The 23510-nt window shown below is 41.5% G+C and overlaps 2 protein-coding genes across 4 annotated transcripts in view; one reads left to right on the top strand and one right to left on the bottom strand.

Annotated features, from left to right (window-relative positions):
- Positions 1-8329, top strand: part of DCBLD1 (discoidin, CUB and LCCL domain containing 1) — a 61249-nt gene extending 52920 nt beyond the window's left edge. The window contains exons 9-15 of one of the 2 annotated variants that reach the window (XM_058566392.1): positions 135-259; positions 523-670; positions 771-878; positions 3391-3475; positions 3709-3758; positions 4638-4757; positions 6284-8329. In XM_058566392.1, the coding sequence (XP_058422375.1) occupies positions 135-259; positions 523-670; positions 771-878; positions 3391-3475; positions 3709-3758; positions 4638-4757; positions 6284-6813 (1166 nt within the window). In that variant the 3' untranslated portion in view covers positions 6814-8329. The remainder of the gene's footprint in view (positions 1-134; positions 260-522; positions 671-770; positions 879-3390; positions 3476-3708; positions 3759-4637; positions 4758-6283) is intronic. The other variant, XM_058566393.1, reaches the window with a different exon arrangement.
- Positions 8330-17250: 8921 nt separating this feature from the next.
- GOPC (golgi associated PDZ and coiled-coil motif containing) overlaps positions 17251-23510 on the bottom strand; it is a 42460-nt gene continuing 36200 nt past the window's right edge. Inside the window, exon 7 of one of the 2 annotated variants that reach the window (XM_058566391.1) lies at positions 17251-17381. In XM_058566391.1, coding sequence (XP_058422374.1) covers positions 17334-17381 — 48 coding nt within the window. In that variant the 3' untranslated portion in view covers positions 17251-17333. Of the gene's footprint in view, positions 17382-19353; positions 21594-23510 lie in introns of those variants that run through there. The other variant, XM_058566390.1, reaches the window with a different exon arrangement.

Raw genomic sequence — 23510 nt, 5'->3', positions numbered from 1 at the left:
AAGAAAAGTTGGCCTATAAAATGATTTGAGATTTCAAACAAGAAAATAAAAAGAAAAGAAACCTGAAATTATAATACATTATATGTATATAAAGTATTTTTAAAACTAACCTATAAATAATATTTTCTTACAAGGAATTAAGACCACTGGATCCACACAATCAAATTTCAACTTTTATGTTAAGAGTTTTGTGATGAGCTTCAAAAACAACAACTCCAAGTGGAGGACCTATAAAGGAATTGTGAATAATGGAGAAAAGGTAAGAGAAACTCTGGAGGCATGAGCTGAGTAAGAGAGCAGGCCTCCAAATATTTTCATCAGTGTGTTTCCAGAAAACAGATTCGCAGCACCACTGTAGTTAGATAACTTGGCCTTTGTTTGCAAGGCCTTGTATCTTCAATATCAAAAATGTCTATAAAAATGCAACAGACATTGGTTTCATATAACCAGATATGAGTGGCTTGATAAAGACCTAAAAACTAACTAATAGAATCTTTAGGTAAAAGTTACCTGTTTCTACAGGTGTTTCAGGGCAACTCTAATTTTCGAGATCCAGTGCGGAATAATTTCATCCCTCCCATTGTGGCCAGATATGTGCGGGTTGTCCCCCAGACGTGGCACCAGAGGATAGCCTTGAAAGTGGAGCTCATTGGTTGTCAGATTACACAAGGTAGGACTCGGGGTGAGTCAGTGAGTTATTGGATTCTGGTCATCTCCTTTCATAAACTGTCGTTGCTAATGTGGTCTTTCCAACATCTCTTCTCTTTCAGGTAACGATTCTTTGGTGTGGCGCAAAATAAGTCCAAATACTGTTGGTTCAACTAAAAGAGAAGATGAGATAATCACAAACGCTGTCCCCTCTGAAGAAATGCCCAAAGGTAGAGCAGTTATTGTTTTGTGGTTTCCTAAGGAATATAACTGGTACTCCACCCGATATTACAGTAGCTTGAACAACATTTTTTTCTCTGTCATATGAATGTCTAGAGGCAGATGGTCTAGAGGTATCGGTCCATATGTAAAATGATGTATATGCACATTAGTCATTGCAATATTGTAAGCAGAAAAAGACTGGAAACAAACTTCTGTGCCTTTGAAACACTAGGTAAATATTTTATGGAAAAATAAAATAGCACATCCATACCATGGAATACTCTCTGCAGCCATAAAAAAGAATGTGTTAGGGTGGTGCAAGCGGTTAAGTGCATGTGCTCCACTGCGGCGGCCCCGGGTTCGCCAGTTCGGATCCCGGGCATGCACCGATGCACCGCTTGTCAAGCCATGCTGTGGCGCCATCCCATATAAAGTGGAGGAAGATGGGCATGGGTGTTAGCTCAGGGCCAGTCTTCCTCAGCAAAAAAAAAAAAAAAGAAGAAGAAGAAAGAAAAAGAAGAGGATTGGCAGATGTTAGCTCAGGGCCAATCTTCCTCACAAAAAAAGAAAAAAAAAAGAACGTGTTAGTAATATAGAAAGCTCTCTGAGATATATTGACAACTTAAAGAAATAAGCGTGGTATCTATGTAGCACTCTATCATGTGCGTGTGAAAAGGGGGGAATAAAGAATGAGTATATATATTCATCCATTATCTGGAAGAATGTCAAGAAACATAATTTTGCTTCTTGTGGAGGAGGAACAGAGGTAGGAAGGAGACATTACCTGCCGTACCTTATACTTTCTGAATTTTAAACATGTAAATGTACATCTATTCAAGTAATGAACATTAAAAGTACATTTATTTTTGGGGGCCAGCCCGGTGGCACGAGTGGTTAGGTGCACATGCTCCGCTGTGGCGGCCCGGGGTTCACCAGTTCAGATCCTGGGTGCGCACCGACGCACTGCTTGTCAAGCCATGCTGTGGCGGCATCCCATATAAAGTGGAGGAAGATGGGCACAGATGTTAGCCCAGGGCCAGTCTTCCTCAGCAAAAAAAAAAAAAAAGGAGGATTGGCAGATGTTAGCTCAGGGCTGATCTTCCTCAGAAAAAAAAAAAGTACATTTATTTTTGAAGAATATAAAATAATTTGCATATTTTATAAAATTTAGAAAGATGAGGGAAATATAAATCAGAAAATAAAAATCAGGGGCCGGCCCCGTGGCTTAGCCGTTGAGTGCACGCGCTCTGCTGCTGGCGGCCCGGGGTTTGGATCCCAGGCGCGCACTGACGCACTGCTTCTCCAGCCATGCTGAGGCCGCATCCCACATACAGCAACTAGAAGGATGTGCAGCTATGACATACAACTATCTACTGGGGCTTTGGGGGAAAAATAAATAAAAAAATAAAATTATTAAAAAAATGAAAATAAAAATCAGCATCCGTAGATCCATAGATCACCATATCCCACTGTATCCAGTCAAATATATTTATATTTATAACTTTGAGACAAAATGATAGCATACCATATATTCTGTTCTGTAGCATGTATTTTTCACTTAACACTGTATTCTGAACATTTTTCAATGTTATTAAATAGTCGGAAAACACAATTATTAATATCTTTATAGTATTTTTTCATATGGATATCCCATTATTTAGTTAACCATTCCCCTACGGTTGGATGTTTAAGTTGTTAGATTTTTCCCAAATTTCCACTCTTATAAATAACACTGCTGTTATTTACGTAAATTTTGTTCCTTTCTAAGTTCCTTACCCTGCCTTTCATGAACCACACATTTCCACTCCTGCTTATCCCTTTCTCCCCAGGGATCACAGAGAAAGAAGGGTGAGAACAAATATTTCTCCTTTAGTTTGCATAGTTTCACAAGCTTGGGGCCTGCTTTAGTGGCTGTTAAATAAAGTCACCTCCTTTTTTAAAGCAGAAAGGTTGTAGGCAGACACAGTCTGGTGTTGCATGTAGCAAAGTGGAAATGCTGTCTGAAATCAGCAGGCTGCACTTCCTTTCAGTCCGCAGCTCTACAGTTCTGGAAATGAGGCACCAGGGGTTCCTGCGCCTCTGTTATTGTACAGGTTTGAACCCGCCCACCATCTGGGGAACTGGTTGCTTGAGCCCTGCTGAGAGCTCCACACTGTGCTTAAATCATTTCCCTGTCTGAACAGCTCCCAGCTAGGGGGCCAGCGTTAACCCTTCCCCCTCAATTCTGACTTTTGCTGTCTAATATGGTCCAAGCAACAAGCTCAGAGTAAATGTTAATCCTCAAGGAAAATTGGAAACTGCCTTCAGGGGGGAAAAAAAAACTAAATTTTATTTTCCTAAACCTTAGCCAGGATTCTGAATCCTCTCTTTTTGCTTTCTGTAATATCAGTAAAGGCCTAACATGTATTTATTTTGACCATATATTAAACCGTTGAAGACCTTTCATCAATGTTCAGTTTTGGATCATGAAATCAGTTGCAGTTCATTTCTCTTGTAATGTGGTGGCTTCCCCCTTCTTAGGAATAAACATCACAACCATCGCTCTTCCGCTGGCGCTCCTTGCCCTGCTGGTTGCTGGAATGGGACTCTTTGCAGCCCTTAGAAAGTATGTGACTTTACATTTTTTAATTTCTTTTCTAATTGTGTAAATAATCACAAAACCAACATATTGACTCTTTAGATGTTCATGTGTAGAAAAGCAGCATCACTTCTTCGAAGATACAATGTTCACTTCTATCTTAAAAACAAGTTGGGAAGAGGTAGAAAGTATCAAGTATTATTTTATAAACAGCACTTATCATTTAGAAACCTTTTCAGTAGGATTTTTTGTCTCAATAGGAGGAAGAAGAAAGGAAATCCTTATGGATCAGCTAAGGCTCAGAAAACAGGTGGGTTGAAAACTCTATCTACAGTTTTATTCTGTCTTTGAGGAGGGGACAGGATCTGCTGATTAAAATCAGGTCTGTGGCCCATACTTGTAGGATTAAACAAATAAGATCTATAGCCTTTAAGTCACCAAATCTACAAAGAAGGAATGTATTGTATCCTATCTCGTTATTTAAATTCAGAGTTTTCATGGCCAGTTTACTTTTTTTCAACACCATCCCATCATTTATCAGCATTCAGTTTTGGGGGGTGGGCACTGGAGTTTAGGCCACCACATGGCCTGTCATCCAGGAGAAGGTATAAAAGCCCCATCTGTGAACTGAACATGGTCTAGCTCTCTCAGCATCTTCAGGCTCCACTGTGTTCTCCACTCTGGGAAAGTGGGGGAAGGACTAGGCAGGGCTCACATTCAGGTTCCAAAGAATCTTTAGGACACAGGATGCCCAAGCAACAAGTCAGCTGTGGTCTAGAGGGAGGGCAGTGGGGCAGGACCCCTGAGAACCTCAGGGACCACTTGGGACTCCACCTCCACAGGGTCTAAACAGCCAGCTGTGTTGACTCTTCTGGGTCACAAATGCCGAGTCAGTGCAGACTATGAAAACCATGCCCAGATGGGCTAACACAGGGATAGGCTGGGACCTGATGAGCACACAAATACATCTAACGGCACAGCGGACAGCATGGCTGGGATAGTGTTTGCTGTTGTTATAACAACCTCAGCATGCTGGTTCCACCACACACACCTGAAGGGCCGTGGCCGTGCATTTATCATGGTCAGCCGGCAAAAGGCAGCCTGACCTCTGTCTCATCGAGGAACACATGATGAGTATGTGCATTCCACTTCTGAGATACTAGTCTGTTTCATGTTATCTTTATTCCAGACTGCTGGAAGCAGATTAAATATCCCTTTGCCAGACATCAGTCAGCTGAGTTTACCATCAGCTACGATCATGAAAAGGAGAAGACACAGAAGTTAGATCTCATCACAAGTGACATGGCAGGTAAGTGTGACGCCTCTGTGACAGCGCTATTAGATCGCTTTCTAGATCGGAGGGGCTTGCTTGTGGGGCAGGGGAGACCAGGAGGGTCGTAAGACTAAAATCTTTTTGTTTAGATGGGGTCCAATAAATCAGTAATGTGTGAAGTTTTCTTTGTGCACTCTGCACAGTTACAAACTGACACTGAGGTATTTCTCAAAAGCCCCACTCAGCCGAGGCTCTTACACCTGCGGCGGCTATGTGACATCCAGAACAACGGCACTGAAGTACCACTAAATCTGGAAGCCCTTAATTAATCTACTTTTGTTACCTACGTTTTGATTAAGGCATTAGGAAAGAGGGACTAGAAAGATGAACTAAGCACAGCACCTGCCCTTGAGGAAGAGGAGACAGGAGATGAAGGAACCTGTCCAGTGTTATAATGGCCTCAATGTCCCTGAGAAGCCATTGTTGAGAGCTGAGCTTCCCAAGCTATTTGTGGGGAAGGATCCGTTTTCTGCTTTTTTTTTTAAATTTCTAATCCATCAAGGACGAATACTTTTGTAAAATACAGTATAAATTAGTAATAATCATGAAATTTTAAAAAATTTTAAAAACTTTTTTACAAAGCTCTGATTTTTTTTTATTACATTCAATGGACATAAAATTACTCTCTCAAATTGCTGTTTCTAAACACTTGCTCTCAATGTGTGTATTATCTCTTTGCAGACCTGTCACAGACAGTTCTCAGATATGTAGGTGTCCACGGACTGCCCTCTGAGTAGCACTGCCCTAGTTTCTCGCTCCTCAAAGTGGGGTCTGAGGACCACCAGCATCAGCATCATTTGAGAGCCTGTTAGATGCAGGCTTTCAGGCCAGGCCCTGGGGCTACCAAACCAGAAGTTCCCGGGTGAGGCGTGTAGATACCAAAGTCTGAGAGGTAGCAGTGTAGAAGTTGCCTGAGCCGTTTCAGGGACAAAGAGAGCATCTCTACAATCCAAATCCATCCCCTGGTCCTTTCCTCTGACAATTCACCTTCTACCTTGGGGGTAACGCAAGAAGAGGGGAGAACCCCTTTTCTGTCCTCTTCTTCCTTTCATTCTCCTTCCTCACTGCATGGTCTTTCTTGGGCTCCTTAAATGTGCGAGGCCGCAGGTTCCCCTCTTGCGCCCACTCATCTGCAGTCTCTCCTAAACAGTCTCCCGCGTACCACTCCAGAGCTTCCAGAAGAGCCCTTCCTTGAGTATTTGTCTGCTCTGCTGCTCACACCCACACTTCCCTCCCTGCCCCCCATAAGTCAGTAATCTTCACCTGCTGGATGTCTCTAGCTGCAAGTGTCACCAGTTCCTCAGGGGCTCCAAAACTGAACCCATTGTTCCCAACCCTCCCCACATATGCTCCATGCGTTCTTTTCTAAGCAGCTTCCCCAGTGCGCACCCCAGTCTTCTGGGTTTAACATCTGGGAAGGGCCCTTGGCTCCCCTCTTGCCTCACACCCCACATCACTGGTGTCAGTGCGGTGCACAAACGCGTCTGCTCTTCCCTTTGCAGATTACCAGCAGCCTCTCATGATCGGCACCGAGACAGTCACGAGGAAGGGCTCCACCTTCCGGCCGATGGACACCGAGGCGGACGAGGCGGGGCCGAGCGCCGAGGCGGGCAGTCACTACGACCGCCCCCTGCCGGGCCGCCACGAGTACGCGCTGCCCTTGACGCACGCCGAGCCCGAGTACGCCACGCCCATCGTGGAGCGGCACCTGGCCCGCGCGCACACCTTCTCGGCGCACGGCGGCTACCGCGTCCCGGGGCCCAGGCCGGCGCACAAACACTCCCTGTCTTCTGGCAGCTTCTCCCCGGCAGGCGGGGCCGGCGCCGCGAGCGCGGGCTACCGGATGCCGCAGAGCCCCGCGCCCCCGGACCCGGGCTACGATGAGCCCAAGGCCGGCGGCTGCGTGACCGCGGAGCGCGCCGATCCCGACTATCAGAAGCCGCAGCCGCGTCCCGCCACCGGCGACGCCTACTCCGCGCCCCGGGACTGCCTCAGACCCCTCCACCAGACGGCCATGACTGCCCTTTTGTGAACACAATGTGAAAGAAGCCTGCTGTGGTACTGAGCGTCGCGCCGTGTGGCACTGGAAGAGGGGAGATGGGTTCAAGTGTGTGCGGGTGTGCGTGCGTGCAATTGAATCGGATCCTGCGGTGGAGTCCCTGAGACCACCTCTCCTGCTGTTTACAACGTTGTGCAGCTGGTTTTGTTCTGACCCTTAGGGCAAGAGTCCCTTGGTGTTTTGTTGGGCTGGAAAAATGAAAATTTTCAGATGGCCTTTTCATTTCTCTAACTGTGATATTGAGCTGCTTTGGTGTAAAATGTGCAATCTGTACAGAGTTGTATTTAACAAGAATTAAAGTAACTTAAGTTTGCTTTATCAGATTTTCGTTCTGCACAGAGGTTAAGTGGGAGAATGCAGCTGTCGCAAAAACGTATATAATAGTGTGCTCACTTTTGAAATATAATTGATCTGATACTGTGTCAGCAGCAGGTCTGTTTAAGCTTAAGCTTGTTGTTCGTGTGGCTCATTTCCTTTCCTTTGATAACTAGAGCTAAAAGCGTTGTTCACATTCTCCTGGAAGGAATGAAATTACTTGAAGCGTGAAAAGCCCACCAGGGCGGTTGTTAGCAATTGTGATTGTAGATTTAAAAAAAAAAAAACCACCACCTCGGCAGCTGCCTGTCCCTGAGACTCCACTTCAGATGGGGACGTGCGGGCCGTAGGGCACGACAGAGCAGGAGGTCTCTGTGGCCTGCTGGGGCCCTGCTGCCCTGGCCTAAGACACCCCTCTCTCTGAGGAGCCAGCCTTCCTCCCCCTGGCTTCCTCCTCACCTCAGGCCTGGCAGATGCTGCGGGGCTTTCACCTGCAAACCCGCCCTTTCAAACTGCCTGCCAGGCTGAGACTTGAGAGCAGCCGAAACCGCTCTCCCAACAAACTGAATGAAGGTGGCACAGCAATAACAGTTTGAATTACTGTGTCAGATGCTTTTGTACCTCAGATTACAAATATTGCTGAGGTCAGATGCCCACGCTTTTCATGACTTTCTTCAGAAATAGCACATTATACTCTGAAACAGAACAGTGATTTGAAGTGTGTTCTTACAAAAGTGACCCAGGCCAAATCTACGTGGAGCTTTTCTGCTGAGGTGGGTGGGAGCTGAAATGATTTTGTAAGAAACGATTTTCCCCTTAAGTATGTGTCTCTAATTCCCGATGAGCCCAGACCTCAGCTGTACCTCATGTTAAGTGATTTTTATCTGAGTTTGCTTTGTCTCTTCACTAGGGGGGGGATTTAACCTCTTTTGCCAAAGAGGAAAATGTGTGTTTGTTTTAATAGAAAATGTGGACCAAAAAATCCTTTCCCTAAAAAATGTATTATAATCCTATTTGTATGATTATGACTTTGTGTGAAACGTATAAATGTTAAAATAGTGAGGGTGCTGGAAGGTCACGGAGACTCCTGGTTATTGTGGAGGGTAAACCGTTTACTTTGTGGCGTTTACAGTTTTATATGCCTACTAATTGTAATAAACTATGCCAAATTCCAGTTCCCCTGTCTCTCACTGGGGCCCTGCTTGCTGGGCTGTTGAAGGCATTTGAGGCTCAGGCTTCATAAAACGGCAAGTGAGACAGAGGAAAGAGCACGGGCTTCGAGTCGGGTGGGTCTTGCTTCCAGACCCTGATCTGCCACACAATAGCTGAGGGATCTTGGGCCACTTATTGTGGAAATAAATGAAGACAAACCAAATGAGAACAAAGGCTCTTGCGAGCTTGCTAGAGCAGGGGATTCAGCCACTCTCACCTGCATTTCGGCAGAGAGAGAGACTTGAAGGCATCAGAGGAGTGGGAAAGCTTTATCATGGAAAAAAGAACACTTCAGGTGTGTCCTCTTTGGAGGCCATTTGGCCTGGGGAAGCTGTAGGACCAATTAACCAGAAGTGGGGTGGCCTGTATAATTGGTTAGGAGTGCATTTTTGGCTTCCTCTGCTTGGTTAGAAGTTGGAAGCAGGGACAAAAATTAGGGAAGCTGTTAGTTATTAATCAAATGTTAGTGACTTGGGGTCTGTTGTTACAGGCTTTATGGTTTAGATTGCTACCAATTCCTGGATTGTTACCAGAAATAGTGGTTTGGCTTTCTAAAAGTCTGACTTATAGTGGGCTGGCTTTCTGGGCTGCCAACTGTGAATAATGGGTTGGCTTCCTGTGCTTATTGCTGTGGGTTGTGGGTCAGAGTTCTGTTTTTATTTATGGTCTGGCCACTGTCCATTTGTATACTCAGTCATTATATAACCCCGAGCCTCAGTTTCCTCATGTGTAAAAATGATGTTAATGTGCCTTCCTTCAAGGTTTACAGATAAGAATTAATTGGGACAACATGTATCAAAGTGTTTGTTCTATAATAGGCCTTTTTTCTGGCCTTGGTGGGCTGTGTATAGCATTTTAACATTAAAATGTTAGTCCATAAGAACAGACTTGGGTAGCCCGTAAGAGTCGCCTTCTTTACAGCGGAGCTGTGTTCATCCATCACATCTCTTCCCTGACCTGAACTCATGACCTAATCATGACAGAAAGGGGGAAACAGGGCTTTGTTCTGGAACAGCATTTCCTCGGGATGGCCTCACTGTAGACCAGGCTGGGTGAGTGCATAGGTCTGACACGTGCTACCCACCGCCAAGCCTACACTAGAGGATACGAGCAGAAAAAGACTAGGTCTGGGTCGGCCCCGTGGCTTAGCGGTTAAGTGCACGCGCTCTGCTACTGGCGGCCCGGGTTCGGATCCCGGGTGCGCACCGCTTCTCTGGCCATGCTGGGGCCGCGTCCCACATACAGCAACTGGAGGGATGTGCAGCTATGACATACAACTATCTACTGGGGCTTTGGGGGGAAAAATAAATAAATAAAATCTTTAAAAAAAAAAAAGAAAAAGACTAGGTCTTTCTTTGTCACTGTTTTGCATATGATAAGGCGAGAAAGATCATTCTGTCTGGTTTCTTCTGTGTTACCAAATCCTATTGGGAGGCAAAGATTGCATTCTGTCACTTATAATTGTGGCTGAAACATCTACTCTGATAAGCAAGACTACACTGACCACAGAGGTGGCTGAAAGTTTTGCTCTGGATTTTATTACTATTATGTAAACTTTCACTGAATATTTATAATCAGCCCAGAAAACATCTAGAAAGGATGTCAGAGATTGTTCTGTGTTTATTACACTTGCTTTGGATTCTTAGCGGAAAGTGAAATCACGTTTATATTATGGGTACAACTGTAGCCCCACAAGAGCCTTTCACCAATACATCTGTTCAGCAGTCCAAGTGTCGCCACTGGTTGGCCTCACTATTCTGAGAATGCTTCTCTTGCATTCATTCAGGCACCAGATAGTCGTTAAGGTTCTGAGAGCAGTGTTCACCCTGTACTTGAGTTTCGAGAGAGCATGCCTGGCTCCACCAGGGCCTGGGAGCAGTTGAGTCCTGCTAATGGGAAGCTAAGGTTGAATACAGTCCTGCTAGTGGTCCCTGCCCCACACAGCCCATTCAGTCACCCAGCACTCTCCTTGTACCCACATCACCGTGTTCAGCGCCCGCTGCAGATCTGTCTCCCTACTGGTCTCTCTCGCAGCCTCTCCTGTTCTGGGAATAAATTCTCCTAGAGGCTTTAAAGATTGTCACTCTGCCTTTGGTATTCTGCAATTTTACTACCATGTGTTCAGCCGTGAATTCATTTGTATTCTTACTACTTGGAAATTGTGCTTCTTGAATCTGAGGATTCATCTTGATCAACTATAAAAAATTCTCAGCCATCCTTTTGTTCCAATACAACTTACCTCTTTGCTGTTTATTCACTCCTGGAATTCTGTTGGATGCTCATTGGACCTTCTCATTCTATCCCTCCATATCTCTTAATCCCTCTTCTTTTCCATCTCTTTATCTTTCTGTGCTGCGTCTGGGTAAACTCGTGAAAGAATATGGCCTGGTGGTTGAGTGCACAGGCTTCAGATTGTCTGGACGCGAAGCTGTAATCTCTCGGTGCCTGTTTCCTTGCTTGTTACTCAGGGAAAAACAATACTATCCACTTGCCTATGGCTGTTGTGAAGATTAAATGAAGGTTTTAGAGCACTGTCTGGCCCACAGGAAGCACTGTCTAAGATTATATATTATATTCTGGTTTACTAATTCCTTCTTCCACTATCTAATCTGCTGTTTAATTTAGCCATTGAGGTTTTGATTTCAGGGTTTTTTTTTTAATTTCTAGAAGGTCTATTGATGCTTTTTCTTTCTTTTTTTTTTTTTTTTGTGAGGAAGATGAGCCCTGAGCTAACATCCATGCTAATCCTCCTCTTTTAGCTGAGGAAGACCGGCTCTGAGCTAACATCTATTGCCAATCCTCCTCCTTTTTTTCCCCAAAGCCCCAGTGGATAGTTTTATGTCATAGTTGCACATCCTTCTAGTTGCTGTATGTGGGACGCAGCGTCAGCATGGCCCAACAAGCTGTGCATTGGTGCACGCCTGGGATCCGAACCCCGGGCCGCCAGCAGCGGAGCGAGCGCACTTAACCGCTAAGCCACGGAGCTGGCCCCCTATTGATTCTTTTTCAAATCTGCCCTTTTCTACACTGTCATGGTATTTTCTTGGGCTTTGATTCCTTCTTTTAATCATTTGCAACATAGTAATTTTATATTCTCTTTGTGATTGTTCTGTTATTTTCATCTCATTTAGGGTAAGAGTCAAAGTCGATACAATGATTTCTAAGGCTCTGTCAATGCTGTCCAGTAGCACTTTTGCAATGATGGAAATGTTCCAGTTTCTCAATATGGTAGCCACTAGCCACATGTGCCTATTGAGCACTCGAAATGTGGCTAGAGTGACTGAGGGATAAATTTTTAATTTTATTGAATTTTATTTTATTTAAATGTAAATAGCCGCATGTGGCTGATGGCTTCTGTGTTGGAAAGGACAGCTCTGTGATCTGTACCCCCATCATGTTGTCACCTCTCTGACCCCATCTCCTACGTCTCCCCACCTTGTTCACCCCCTTCCACCCACATGGGCCTCCTGGCTGTAACATGCCAGGGACACACCCATCTAGAAACCTTTGCACTTGCTGTTCCTTCTTCCTGGAAAGCTCTTCCCCAGATATCTGCACAGCTTGTTCTTTCGCCTTCTTCAAGTCTGCACTCAAACATAAACTCCAGGAGGTCTTCCTTCCTCTCCCTTTCTAAAACCTGCAGATTTCTCCCCTAACACATTTTCTGTCTCCTTTTCTGCTTCACTTTTCTCCTTAACGTTTGTCATTAATACACCACACATTTTTATTTATTATCTTGCTTATTATCTGTCTCTCCAACTCTAGGGAATGGATTTTTGTCTGTTTTGTTGCTTGCGTATCCCCAGCACTTAGAACAGGGTTCACTAAATATTTATTCAATGAATGAATGGTCAGAAGTTCTTGAGACTCCGTCCCGTTTGTTGTTTTTACCGACCCTTGTTCATGATGGTTTGTTTCTTTGTGTGGTTTCAAATTTTTGACTGTGAGTCCTTCCTTAGCAGGGTTTTTCCCTCCTTGTGAAAAATGCTAATAACGTCCTTTCCCAGTGGTTTTGCATTTACATCTGTCAGATACACCAGGTAGGATTGCCAGATAAAGTACAGGATACCCAGTTAAATTTGAAGTTCAGATAAAGAACAAATAATTTTTTAGTGTACATTCTGTGCAGTATTGGGGGCTTATTTATACTAAAAAATTATTCATGTCCTGTATTTTTATTTGCTAAATCTGGCAGCCCTAACACCAGGGATGTTGCCAGCCCTGCATCAGTTTTTATTTTAACTTTTGGATGGTGGTTCCTAGACTGAAAATTTAGACCCAAACCTGTGTGAGGCACAGGCCCAGGGTCTTAATTTCTCAGGGAGACTTCCCGTGTCTTCCAGGGCCATTCATCCTTTGTTGCCTCACTGTCTTATTGGGCAGATTTTTTAGGTTCACCTTTTCACTGTTCCAACTCCCTGCCATGCCTAACCCCAAATCTTGTCTCCTATCCCTTCATGGAGGTTAAATCTCCAGCATCTAAGTAACTGCAACTCTCCCCACTCCAGGATGCCCAGAGCCCCAGCTCCAGGGCTTCTGGCTTTCAATTTCTTCTTTGTATTATATATATATTTTTTTTCTTCCTGTTTGATTTTGGTTTATATGCTGCTCCTTTACTAAATTTTATGTTTGTGTCTAGTAGTTTTGTTGATTCTCTTAGGTTTTTTGGGAATGTGATCATAATGTTTGCAAATAATGCTTGTGCAGCTTTTACAATATTTATATGTACACTTAATTCCATTGGCAATATCTCCAGTGCCATATTAAATGCTTCTAGTATCTCCCTGCTAAGCATGATGCTGGCTTTGGGGCAGAGATAGATTATGTTAAGGAATATGATATTGTGTTAAGAAAGCATCCCTTTATTCCTTTTCCCTCACCAAGAATGGGTGTTGAATTTTGACCAATGCCTTTTTAGCATCTACAGAATTAGAAGCAAATGATTTTCTTCCCTAGGACCCCTCTCTAGACCCAGCCATTTGATTAATTACATCGCTAGATGTCCTAATAGTAAACATTTGGTTATGGTGTATGAGTGCATTAAAGTGCTGCTGAATTCGCACTGATAACATTTTTTTAGGATTTTTGCATTAACAGTCTTGTGAGACAGGCTTTTTGTTTTCTTTCTTTATGTCCATCTTTATCAGGTTTTATTAGCTTGAGAAAAACAATTTAGAAGTTTTCTTCTCTTTTTAGAGTTTTTCTCTTGCTAGGCGTTGGAATTATCTGCCCTTTAAAGGTTTGGTGGCATTGCCCTGTGAAATCATATATTGTGGTAATTTGACAATTTTGACAAAATTGACAAGCACTCTGACAAGTTTTTCTATGGAAATCTGTTTAGATTTTATAATATATCAAAACTGAAGTTTTGATAAATTACATTCTCTTAGAAAAGCTTTCAAATTTATTCATATAGAATTGAACAAAATGGTCTTTTATCATCCTTTTAGTTTCCTCTGCTTTTGTGGCTATTTCTCCCTTATTTCTTCTTTTTTACATTTGCCTTTACTCTCTTTTTTCATGATTAGTGTAGCCAGCAGTTTCTGTTTTATTGCCTTTTTACTCTGAAAAATCAGTTTTTGATTTTTTTTTTTTTTTGAGTTCTATTTTTCTGCTTTCAGAAGCCGGCAAACCATTTGTTACAACCCTTGGCAGAGGTAAAATACCCTTAATGGTGGAGAGGATGAGGGTAGGGAGGCACTGAGTGAGAATGACGCCCTCCTGAATGTCACAAATATCCCTGTTGCAGCCTTGCTTCCTAAAGAACGTGGGGACCTGCGCGCACAGGAAGAGGTCATTTGTGTGTGGGGGAGGGGGAAATGCTGTAGTCTCAAGGATCCAGGAGTCTACTATGTAACTTGAGGAGTTCCTGCATTCTAACAGTCTCGCAACTACAGAAAAACTATTTCTAGTGAAATTCAAGTCCAGCTCAACCATCATTTTAAGAAATAAAAACTGAATCAATCCTAGGCTCCAGCAAACCTGGCACCACTTAAGAAAAATAAAAATAATTATTGGGAGGGTGGAGACTGAAAAGCTGACGATTTCATCTGTGTTTCCCCTTTCCCTCTTTGAATGCAGCCTATTAAACTAGACTCAAGAGAGGGATCTGAGTCCTGGCTCTAACACTAGCTGTGTGACCCCAGACAAGTAATAGAACTTTTCTAGTCCTCAGTTTATTCTTCCTCATAATAAAGAGTATTTTATTTGATAATCTTCATAAAGCCTTCTGGCTCTAACAAACGTTAAGTAGAATTAATATCACATTTGGAACCTGCTGCCCCCTGCTGGCATGTTAGCAAATTGCAAATTTTACCTTTTCAAAGCAGAGAATCCAAATGTTAGTGTCTGTTTTACATTTTGTGTATGCAGTTTTCCTTCTTATCATCTATCTTCCTACTTATAAGCCAGAGGTCTTTCTTTTACAACCAAATACCCTCTTAACTTGAACTTTAAAACAATCTTGTTACTTTTGCTGTTCAAATCTTCCTTCTTTCCTATTTCTTTGAAAGTTGTCGTAACCTCCCACTATTGTGATGGATTTTTATAATGTTCTTGTGGTTCTATTAATTTTTGCTTTATACATTTTGAGGCTACTTTAAATTGGTATATACAAGATAAGAATTATTTTAACTTTGTGGTGAGTTGATTAAGAATTTAAGTAGCTTGGGGCTGGCCCAGTGGCGCAGCGGTTAAGTGCGCGTGCTCCGCTTCAGCTGCCCAGGGTTCGCTTGTTTGGATCCCAGGCACACACGACGCACTGCTTGTCAAGCCATGCTGTGGTGGCGTCCCATATAAAGTAGAGGAAGATGGGCACGGATGTTAGCCCAGGGCCAGTCTTCCTCACCAAAAAAAAAAGAGGATTGGCATCGGATGTTAGGTCAGGGCTGATATTCCTCACAAAACAAAAGAATTTAAGTAGCTTTCTCTCTCCCTGATAATGCTTTTTTCCTTCAAGTCTGTTTGATATGAATATAACTAACTCAGCTTGCCTTTGGAGAACGTACAGCCACTGTATCTTTATCCTTTCACTTTCAATCTTTCCGTGTCCTTGTTTTAGGTGTGTTCCTTGTAAACAACTTGTTGCTGGATTAGTTGTTGCACTTAGTTTTTGCACTTTGAATTCCTTCTTTTAACTGGAGAGTTTAGTCCTTGATCAAGCACTCTCAAAATCTAATCCCAGTAGAACTTCCTTGGCTCCTGCCAGTATATCTAGCTAATTCTTACATTTTTGGTGTCTAATCTCTTCTCTCCCTTACAAGGCTCAGCACATCCACAGCGGGGCTTTGCTGTGACTCAACCCTAGTTATGAGCCTGGCAGCCAAGAGCGGAGATGGAGGCAGTTATTGTCTGAAGGGGGCGGGGGGTGTGGTGGCAGCCTCTGCAGCATCTCCTAGCATAGCACAGGTGACTTGCTAAGGAAGGGTAGGCTACTTCTGCAAGACCAGAGGGTGCAGTAGGGACTGCACAGTCAACATCCTCTGGGGCATCCATCCAGATGTCTCCATGGCATGTTTCACAGTTCTAGTCTTTCCCCACCAGGGCCTTGACTTTCATAAAAGAGACAGAACTTGGCTGAACATTCAAGTCTCTGAACCTCTGCTACTATAACAATTAGATGTTCAGCCTGAAGCTCAGCTGTTTCAACCCTTCCATTGCAGGAGAAAAGGCCTCAGCTTGATAGCAGCCCTCAGTCTTGCATTATCCTTCTGAACGTCCTCAATACAACCTGGCAGTAACCAGCCACCTCGGCTGTTCTTGTAGACATTGTTCTCCCCATAGTTATCAAATGCCTGCATTGTTGAACTTACAGAGAATTCCCCTCCCTGAGGACATTTGCCCAAGTTACCACCTGTGTCTGGGGTCTCCAAGACCACTCCCAGTTTAAGTGATTTGCTAGGACCCACAGGACTAACATTGCGCTGTACTCACAACTATGATTTATTACAGAGAAAGAACACCAAGCAAACTCAGCGACGGGAAAAGGCCCATGAACAAAGTTGAGAGAGACCAGGCACAAGCTCCAGGAGTCATCCCCCAATGGAGTCACGCAGGATGAGCTTCTTTCCTCCAGCAATCATGTTTATCACGAGCCAAGTACTTCCACCAGGGAGGCTTGCCCAAGCCTGGGCGTGGTAGTCACTAGGCTGTTCACTGGGCTCAGTCACGTAGGCACTCTCTGCCTGCCATGTACCAAAATTCAGATTCCCAGAAGGAAAGCAGATGATCAACGTAAACCCTATTGTTTGTACAAACATTTCAGGCACAGTAAACCACCCTAATCAGGGAATGGGGGGAACACTCCCAAATTCCAAATTGCTGGACACTAGCCAAAGGCGAACCTCGCAAGCAGGCCTTTCTGAGGGTAACGGTCAGGCCTGCTATGTTAATTCTTTTCTGCACACCATCTGTGAAATATTTAGTAACTGAGCCATGACCTTGTGCTAAGGACTATATGTACCTCACTTACCGACCAGGATGTCATCCTCTTCACCCTTTGCGTGGGAGATGAGCCACTTCCTAATCTCCTATTAACCTGTTTCCTCAGATCTTACTCCTGGTCCACTTGTGTTAGTCTAGGTTCTCCAAGAAGCAGACACTAAGACCAAGAAGGGATCAGCGGTGTAATCCATTTATTAGGGCAGCACTGGTGAGGAAAAACTGGGAGGAAGCTAGCGTTGGTGGGAGGCTGGGAGGCAACCAGATCCTCATTAAGGTATGACCCCAGGTGAACAAAAGGAGGGACGAAGGTTCAGTGAAAGCAACTTAGAGACTATAATGTAATCCTAACAGAGTCTGGCAAGATTGTCAGGGGTCCTCAAGCCAAAGTCAAGGAGTCATAACATCCCTGTCACGATCAGTCTTTGGCTGGCAGCAGCAGGTGAGAAGCGGAGCCTCTGTGTTAACACGTGGGTGGAGTTCAGAGGGCAGCAGCTGTGCCTTCCCTCACTCAGTTATGCACCCTCCTATTGGAGAGCTGAGACACAACAGTGGTTACAGCTCTCAAAGTACACCTGAAAAAGATTTGTTATCAAATAAATATGTAGCACCAACAGCACATGGTAATTTGCAAAACCTTTTGGTTAAAAATATAAAACCACCTAAACTAGAACACTGATTAACAATGAAAATCAAATAATCTTTTACATTTCATAAATCGAACAATATCCTGTGCAGACGAATTCTGGAACAAGACTTTTCCAAATTGCTTGATGGCTTGGGAGCTTTAAACTGACACACAGGGCCGGCCCCGTGGCTTAGCGGTTAAGTGCGCGCACTCCGATGTTGGCGGCCCGGGTTCAGATCCCAGGCACGCACTGACGCACCACTTCTCTGGCCATGCTGAGGCCGCATCCCACATACAGCAACTAGAAGGAGGTGCAACTATGACATACAACTATCTACTGGGGCTTTGGGGGAAAAATAAATAAAATTATTAAAAATAAATAAACAAACTGACAGCATATTGTATTAGGGCTAAATCAAGGTTAGTCCATGACAAAAAATAAGAATTTCTAAATGTTCATAACATGTAATTTTCTAAAATTGATTTATATTAATAAATACTCAGAATAAAATACCATTTATCTTTCTGATTGACCTCAGATACCTTTAACAAAGAAAAGGCTTTCCTACACATTTCACACCTCGTTCTTGGGTTGACTATAAATGACCATATATTAAACTTCTGAGGCAAAGAAGCTGAACAATGTTTACAGGTGTTTCTAAAACTTATTTACACATAATTTGGGAACTTCTAAATTATATATGCTTAGATGATAAAATGGAAGAATATCCTCTCAGATGGTATCTAATAGGTTTGGTTTGCTAATGCGTATCAATATTATGCTCATAGGTAACATTAGCTATCAACATTTGTAACCCAAAACTACCCTAAGGAGACTCGAGTTTCTGCCGTCTGCTAAGTCGCGGCACAAAATTGCTCCCACAGTTGCTCAGGCAGCTCCTTCCAACCGAAGTGTTTAGCTCACTCATATTAAACAGTTCCTAAGACCAAACAGTTAATTCCTACCAAAAAAAAAACTAGGTTCAGCCTTTGCATGGACTTTATGACATGTTGGTACAAATAATAGAAGCTAATAGAAATAAATAATGAACTAAAATATTTAATGTGAAAGAAATGTAAAATGTTTATTTTTTTAAAAAAGGAGATCAATACCATTTTAATGTAATGCCATCTTTATTTACAGGCTAATAAAAAAATATGAAACTCAACTAGATCTAATACATTTGTCATAAATCCTATAGATTTGAGGCCGACCCTAAGTGGAAGACTGGATAGGTGGAATAGTGGATTACATAATAAGGATGTCAAATAATGTGCAACTCACACAGGAAGCAATATATTTTGTTTCTAAATATGAAAATAAAATAAGCCCACTGTGGGGGGAATAAAACCAGCACCAACGACAAGCTGTGCTAACTTTTGGCAACTGTTCAGTTATAATTACCAAGACTCAAAAATTTTCATTTATCTTATGTTTATTTTAACAAGTCTCATAACCCAAATGTTGTTTTTCCATCTCATTCACAACAGATATTGTAGAAGAGAATTTTAGAGGTTAAAATGTAAATATATACACACATACACACAACCCTCACACTCTATTGAAAGTTTTTCCTCAGCTATTGTGTTTGTGTGTGCATGTGTGTATTTTTCTTTTTACTTTTTAACTGTAATGGCTTTGCAACAGTTCTCTCCTTATCTGTTTGGTTTTGTCCTAGAAACCTGAGTGTTATGAGTTTCTTTCCTATAAATGTGAAAATATAACAACTGCCTCTCCTTTAGTCCTTTGGAAAAAGTCTATAACTCTTAGTTTATCCCCTCAAAACCATATATTCTAAAATGAACTCTTAACTGGGTCCTTTCTGAACACCTGACAGGAAGCTCACAGCAGCATCTGAGCAACAGTTGCTCTCACGTAGCCTTGCAAACCCAGGTGAAGCAGGCATGAAAGGGAACTGACTCGTACAATTTTAAACTACCCGGAAAATTTTTCATTCTGCTTATCAGCCCTTGACAGGAGTTTATATCACACCCATCTCATACAATCCTTCGTACACAGCATCCTCAAAGAAATGCCAATTCAAGGCTCTAAGAAACTCTTTATAGACTTACTAGATAGTTCTTGAAAATCAAAAGGTTTAGCTAGTATTTCCTAAGGATTCAGTCATAGTAAATAAAGGATATTCTCTGAAAAAATGCTATGGTCATCCCATCCCAAAGGCTGTGTTTTAAAAAGATAAGAAAAACATGGTTTTAAGTCACAACAACAAAGTTTTCAGATATGTTACAATGGAAATTTTTCTGAGAAAATGAATACACTGGCTAAAATCCAGTCTGCAGATCTCATGTCATGCATAGAGATTATGTGTTTGGAGTAGGGAGAATAGAGAGGAAAAAACATTTTTTTTTCTTTTAAGGGGCCTAGCCTGTCAGGAGCAAACAGTAACATGTAGCTTGCTTATTCAGTGGGACAATTAAATACTAGCTTTTGCTTAGAGGCAACATTATGCTAAGGTATTTTAATATCAATAACAACATACTATGAAGTGCATTTCTATTACAAACTAACATGGTGATATACAGATGAACAAAACCCCACCCCAAACGAGCCATAAATGAGCAACAGTTAAAACATAAAATTTATAAATAGCAAAACCACCAAAAAAAATATACATTTTATAGATTTACCTATGAACAAATATATAGTGCATCTAGGAAAGACAAGAAAATGTGTTTTATATCACATAACATCTGAATATTAGAAATGAAGATACTGATAATACTCTAAAAGCCTTGTAGGTTTTCCCCACTTAATATCCCCTTAAACCTATATCCTATAATAAAACAGTGATATTGGCAAGACTATCACTTCTTTCAATGCAATGTTTTCCTTTCCCCAGCTGGGTTCAGGGGCCTGTAAATAAGAGGGCAAGCGCTCTATGCTGCATCCTGGGATAAGAGAGCTAGCAAATCTGTCGTTTGCATATGAAAAGCCCTTCAGTCACACATCACACTGACAAAAAAAGCCAAACAAAACAATTACTGGATCAAAGCGTCTTTCCCTATCTTGCCCACCAGCACCTCAGCTCTTTAGATGATTGGCAAGTCAGTTACTCTGAGAAAAAAACTGCTGTTTGAATGCAACATATTTTGTTGACATAGTAATCAACTTGAGCTTTCACTGCCAGAAAAATGTATCTTTAAGTGCCAGGACTATCACAAGATAAACTTTATGAACAACTCAAAATGTATAAAACTGTCTTTCGTGGCTCCCAGAAAAAAAGCGTTTCAGACTAAACAGTAATAATGTAATGCTCCACTAACCATGCACACAGATCAACATAATTGCAAACAGATATTTTACACTCATCTGCGTTTTTTACAAACCAGAAAAGTACAATGTACAATAACTTTTCAAAAACTATTTCTAGTGCAGCATTGATTGATAAAGGATTGCTTAAAGAAAACTACTTTGTACTGCATCGAATAAAGCTGAAAGGCAAACTTATTACAATAAATGATCATTAAGAACTGATTTAGATATCAGTATGCACAATAAATTAAAAAAAAACAAAACCATTCTTTCAGTTTCAAAAAAATTAAGTCAAGCCTACATTTCTGCAATTCATTGAGTCAAGTTCTGTCCTTTGAAACACTGCACTTAACATTCTGCAATATATAATATGAATTCATTTATTCTCTTGTATTTAAAGGCTATTTCTTATATTCCAGTTAGCAGTGTCCTACTCATGGAAAGGAACCAAACAAAACTGCTTCATTGGGTACTTAAGAGCCTAGTAATATCCCTTTGGGAAACACATGCTTTGGTGCTTTACAATTTTAAGAAAATCAAAATTGCTTTACATGCAATAGTTAATTACGGTATACCACAGAAAACAGGGAGTTTTACGTGTTTAGAATTGTTCACATGAAGCCCTGAGGTACCCACTTTTCATTTAGGCAACAAACAGCCTCCCTCGATCTTGTATAGTCTTTGTTACTCTCTTCCCTAGCGCCCCAAATTCAGAACAGTCTGATTAACAATCTTGCAGGGGGATACAGTCAATTTAATAAGATTTTTTATGATACAGACTGTGCAGATCATCTAATTTAGAAGCACTGTCTTCTAGCGAAGTTTCACTTGAAGTTCCTAGGTCTCCATTTTCATGTCCATCGGTTACTGCCTTCTTATTAAATCCTGAAAGAAAGAGAAAAAAAGCAGATACTCTCTAGTCTAAAAAAAAAAAAAAATCATAATTTTATTGAGCAAAAACAAAGGAAGACCCACTATAATTAATGATGATAATATGAGGCAAATAACAGGGCCCTGGATTAAATAATCAGGATAGCAATTTCTGACAAAGGAATTCTTCCTTCTTATAGCAGATATCAAATGTACAAATTTTTTAACATTATCTATTGGAACTATCTAAAAATTGTATAAAATTTCCTACCAAATTTTCCATGAAATTTAGAATTGATACACACAATTGCAAAATTCAATCAATTCTTCTTATAGAAATTTCTATTGAACTGTAAATTGATTTTCTTTTACATATTGCTTTCAGAATATTTAACTTCATTTCACTGAGGCACATACTAGTTTATCGCTAAAAATCTAGTTTGGCAAGACAATGTCCAGATAAAATTTAAAAGTAATTTTGGTTAATCTACAAAATAGATAATAGGCTTACAAATAAATGAGAGTTGACTATGTCATCTATTTAGGGAGCTATAAAGTATGGACATGTGCTAAACAATAACCAATGGATATATTTTTTGTAATCTGAGTCAGTTAATAGTAATATATCATAAGAGTACACATTTTTGGTTATTTGAGTCACATTTTAGGTGGTCTGCAATTTACATAGGTGATAGAGATGTCTTTTAGCCTCAGCTGCAAAAAAACAAAGGGACAAGCTTTGTAATCCTGACAGAAAATAGCAGAAAGCGTGCAAGACAATGAAATCGAAGGGAGAAGAGCCCAACAGTGTGAGGCTTTGACATACTGCCACAATAGTTTTGTTCAAGATGCATGGGGATCACCAATAAAAAATAAAAAAAAAACAACAAAAACAAAAACAAAAAGATACAGCAGAGAACAATAATTGCTTTAATAATAATGTCTTTGTGTAGGTAATTCAACATACAGGCTTACCAAAAAGGCAACAATTCATCCATTCACTATAAACTCTACCCCAGAAGTTGTCAAATTTTTTGGTCCCGAATGCCTTTACTCTCTTAATAAGTATTGAGGACTCCAAAGAGCTTCTGTTCGTGTGGATTATTAATGTTATGTGGGTTACTGATGTTTACCATATTAATAATTGAAACTGAGAAATCTAAAAAAATTTATTACTTTGTTAAAAATGACAATAAACCCAATAAATGTTAACATAAATAACATATTTGTTAGTGAAAATAACTCTCTTTTCCAAAAAACTTAGAAGAGTACGGGCCGGCCCCATGGCTTAGCGGTTAAGTGCGCGTGCTCCGCTACTGGTGGCCCGGGTTCAGATCCCAGGCGCGCACCGACGCACGGCTTCTCTGGCCCTGCTGAGGCCGCGTCCCACATACAGCAACTAGAAGGATGTGCAACTATGACATACAACTGTCTACTGGGGCTTTGGGGAGAAAAAAAAAAAGGAGGAGGATTGGCAATAGATGTTAGCTCAGAGCCGGTCTTAGCCAAAAAAAAAAGAGGAGGATTGGCATGGATGTTAGCTCAGGGCTGATCTTCCTCACAAGAAAAAAAAAAAAAAGAAGAGTAGCATTATTTTACAATTTTGCAAATATCCTTATGTATGGCTTTATAGAAGATAGCTGGATTCTCATACATGCTTCTGCTCAATCTGTTACAAGCATATGAAAGAAGTTCACCTTTACACAGATATGTAGTTGGAAGAGGGAAGAGTAGTTTAATAGCCTTTTCAGATAACTGTCAATATTGTTCTTTGATATTATACCAAAATTTGACAATATAGCATTTGAAACCACATCTATGAACTTTTTGCACTCTGGTACATTAAAATCCATTTGTTTACCTTGCACTCTGAATGGCTATTTTAACCATGCAGGATTTTATAACATTATACACTGGTCATTTGAAAAAAAA

The sequence above is a fragment of the Diceros bicornis genome, chromosome 23, assembly GCF_020826845.1.
Source record: "Diceros bicornis minor isolate mBicDic1 chromosome 23, mDicBic1.mat.cur, whole genome shotgun sequence".
NCBI classification, from domain to species: Eukaryota; Metazoa; Chordata; class Mammalia; order Perissodactyla; family Rhinocerotidae; genus Diceros; species Diceros bicornis.
The sequence above is the reverse complement of the archived record's forward strand: the minus strand, read 5'-3'. Positions and strand labels throughout refer to the sequence as shown.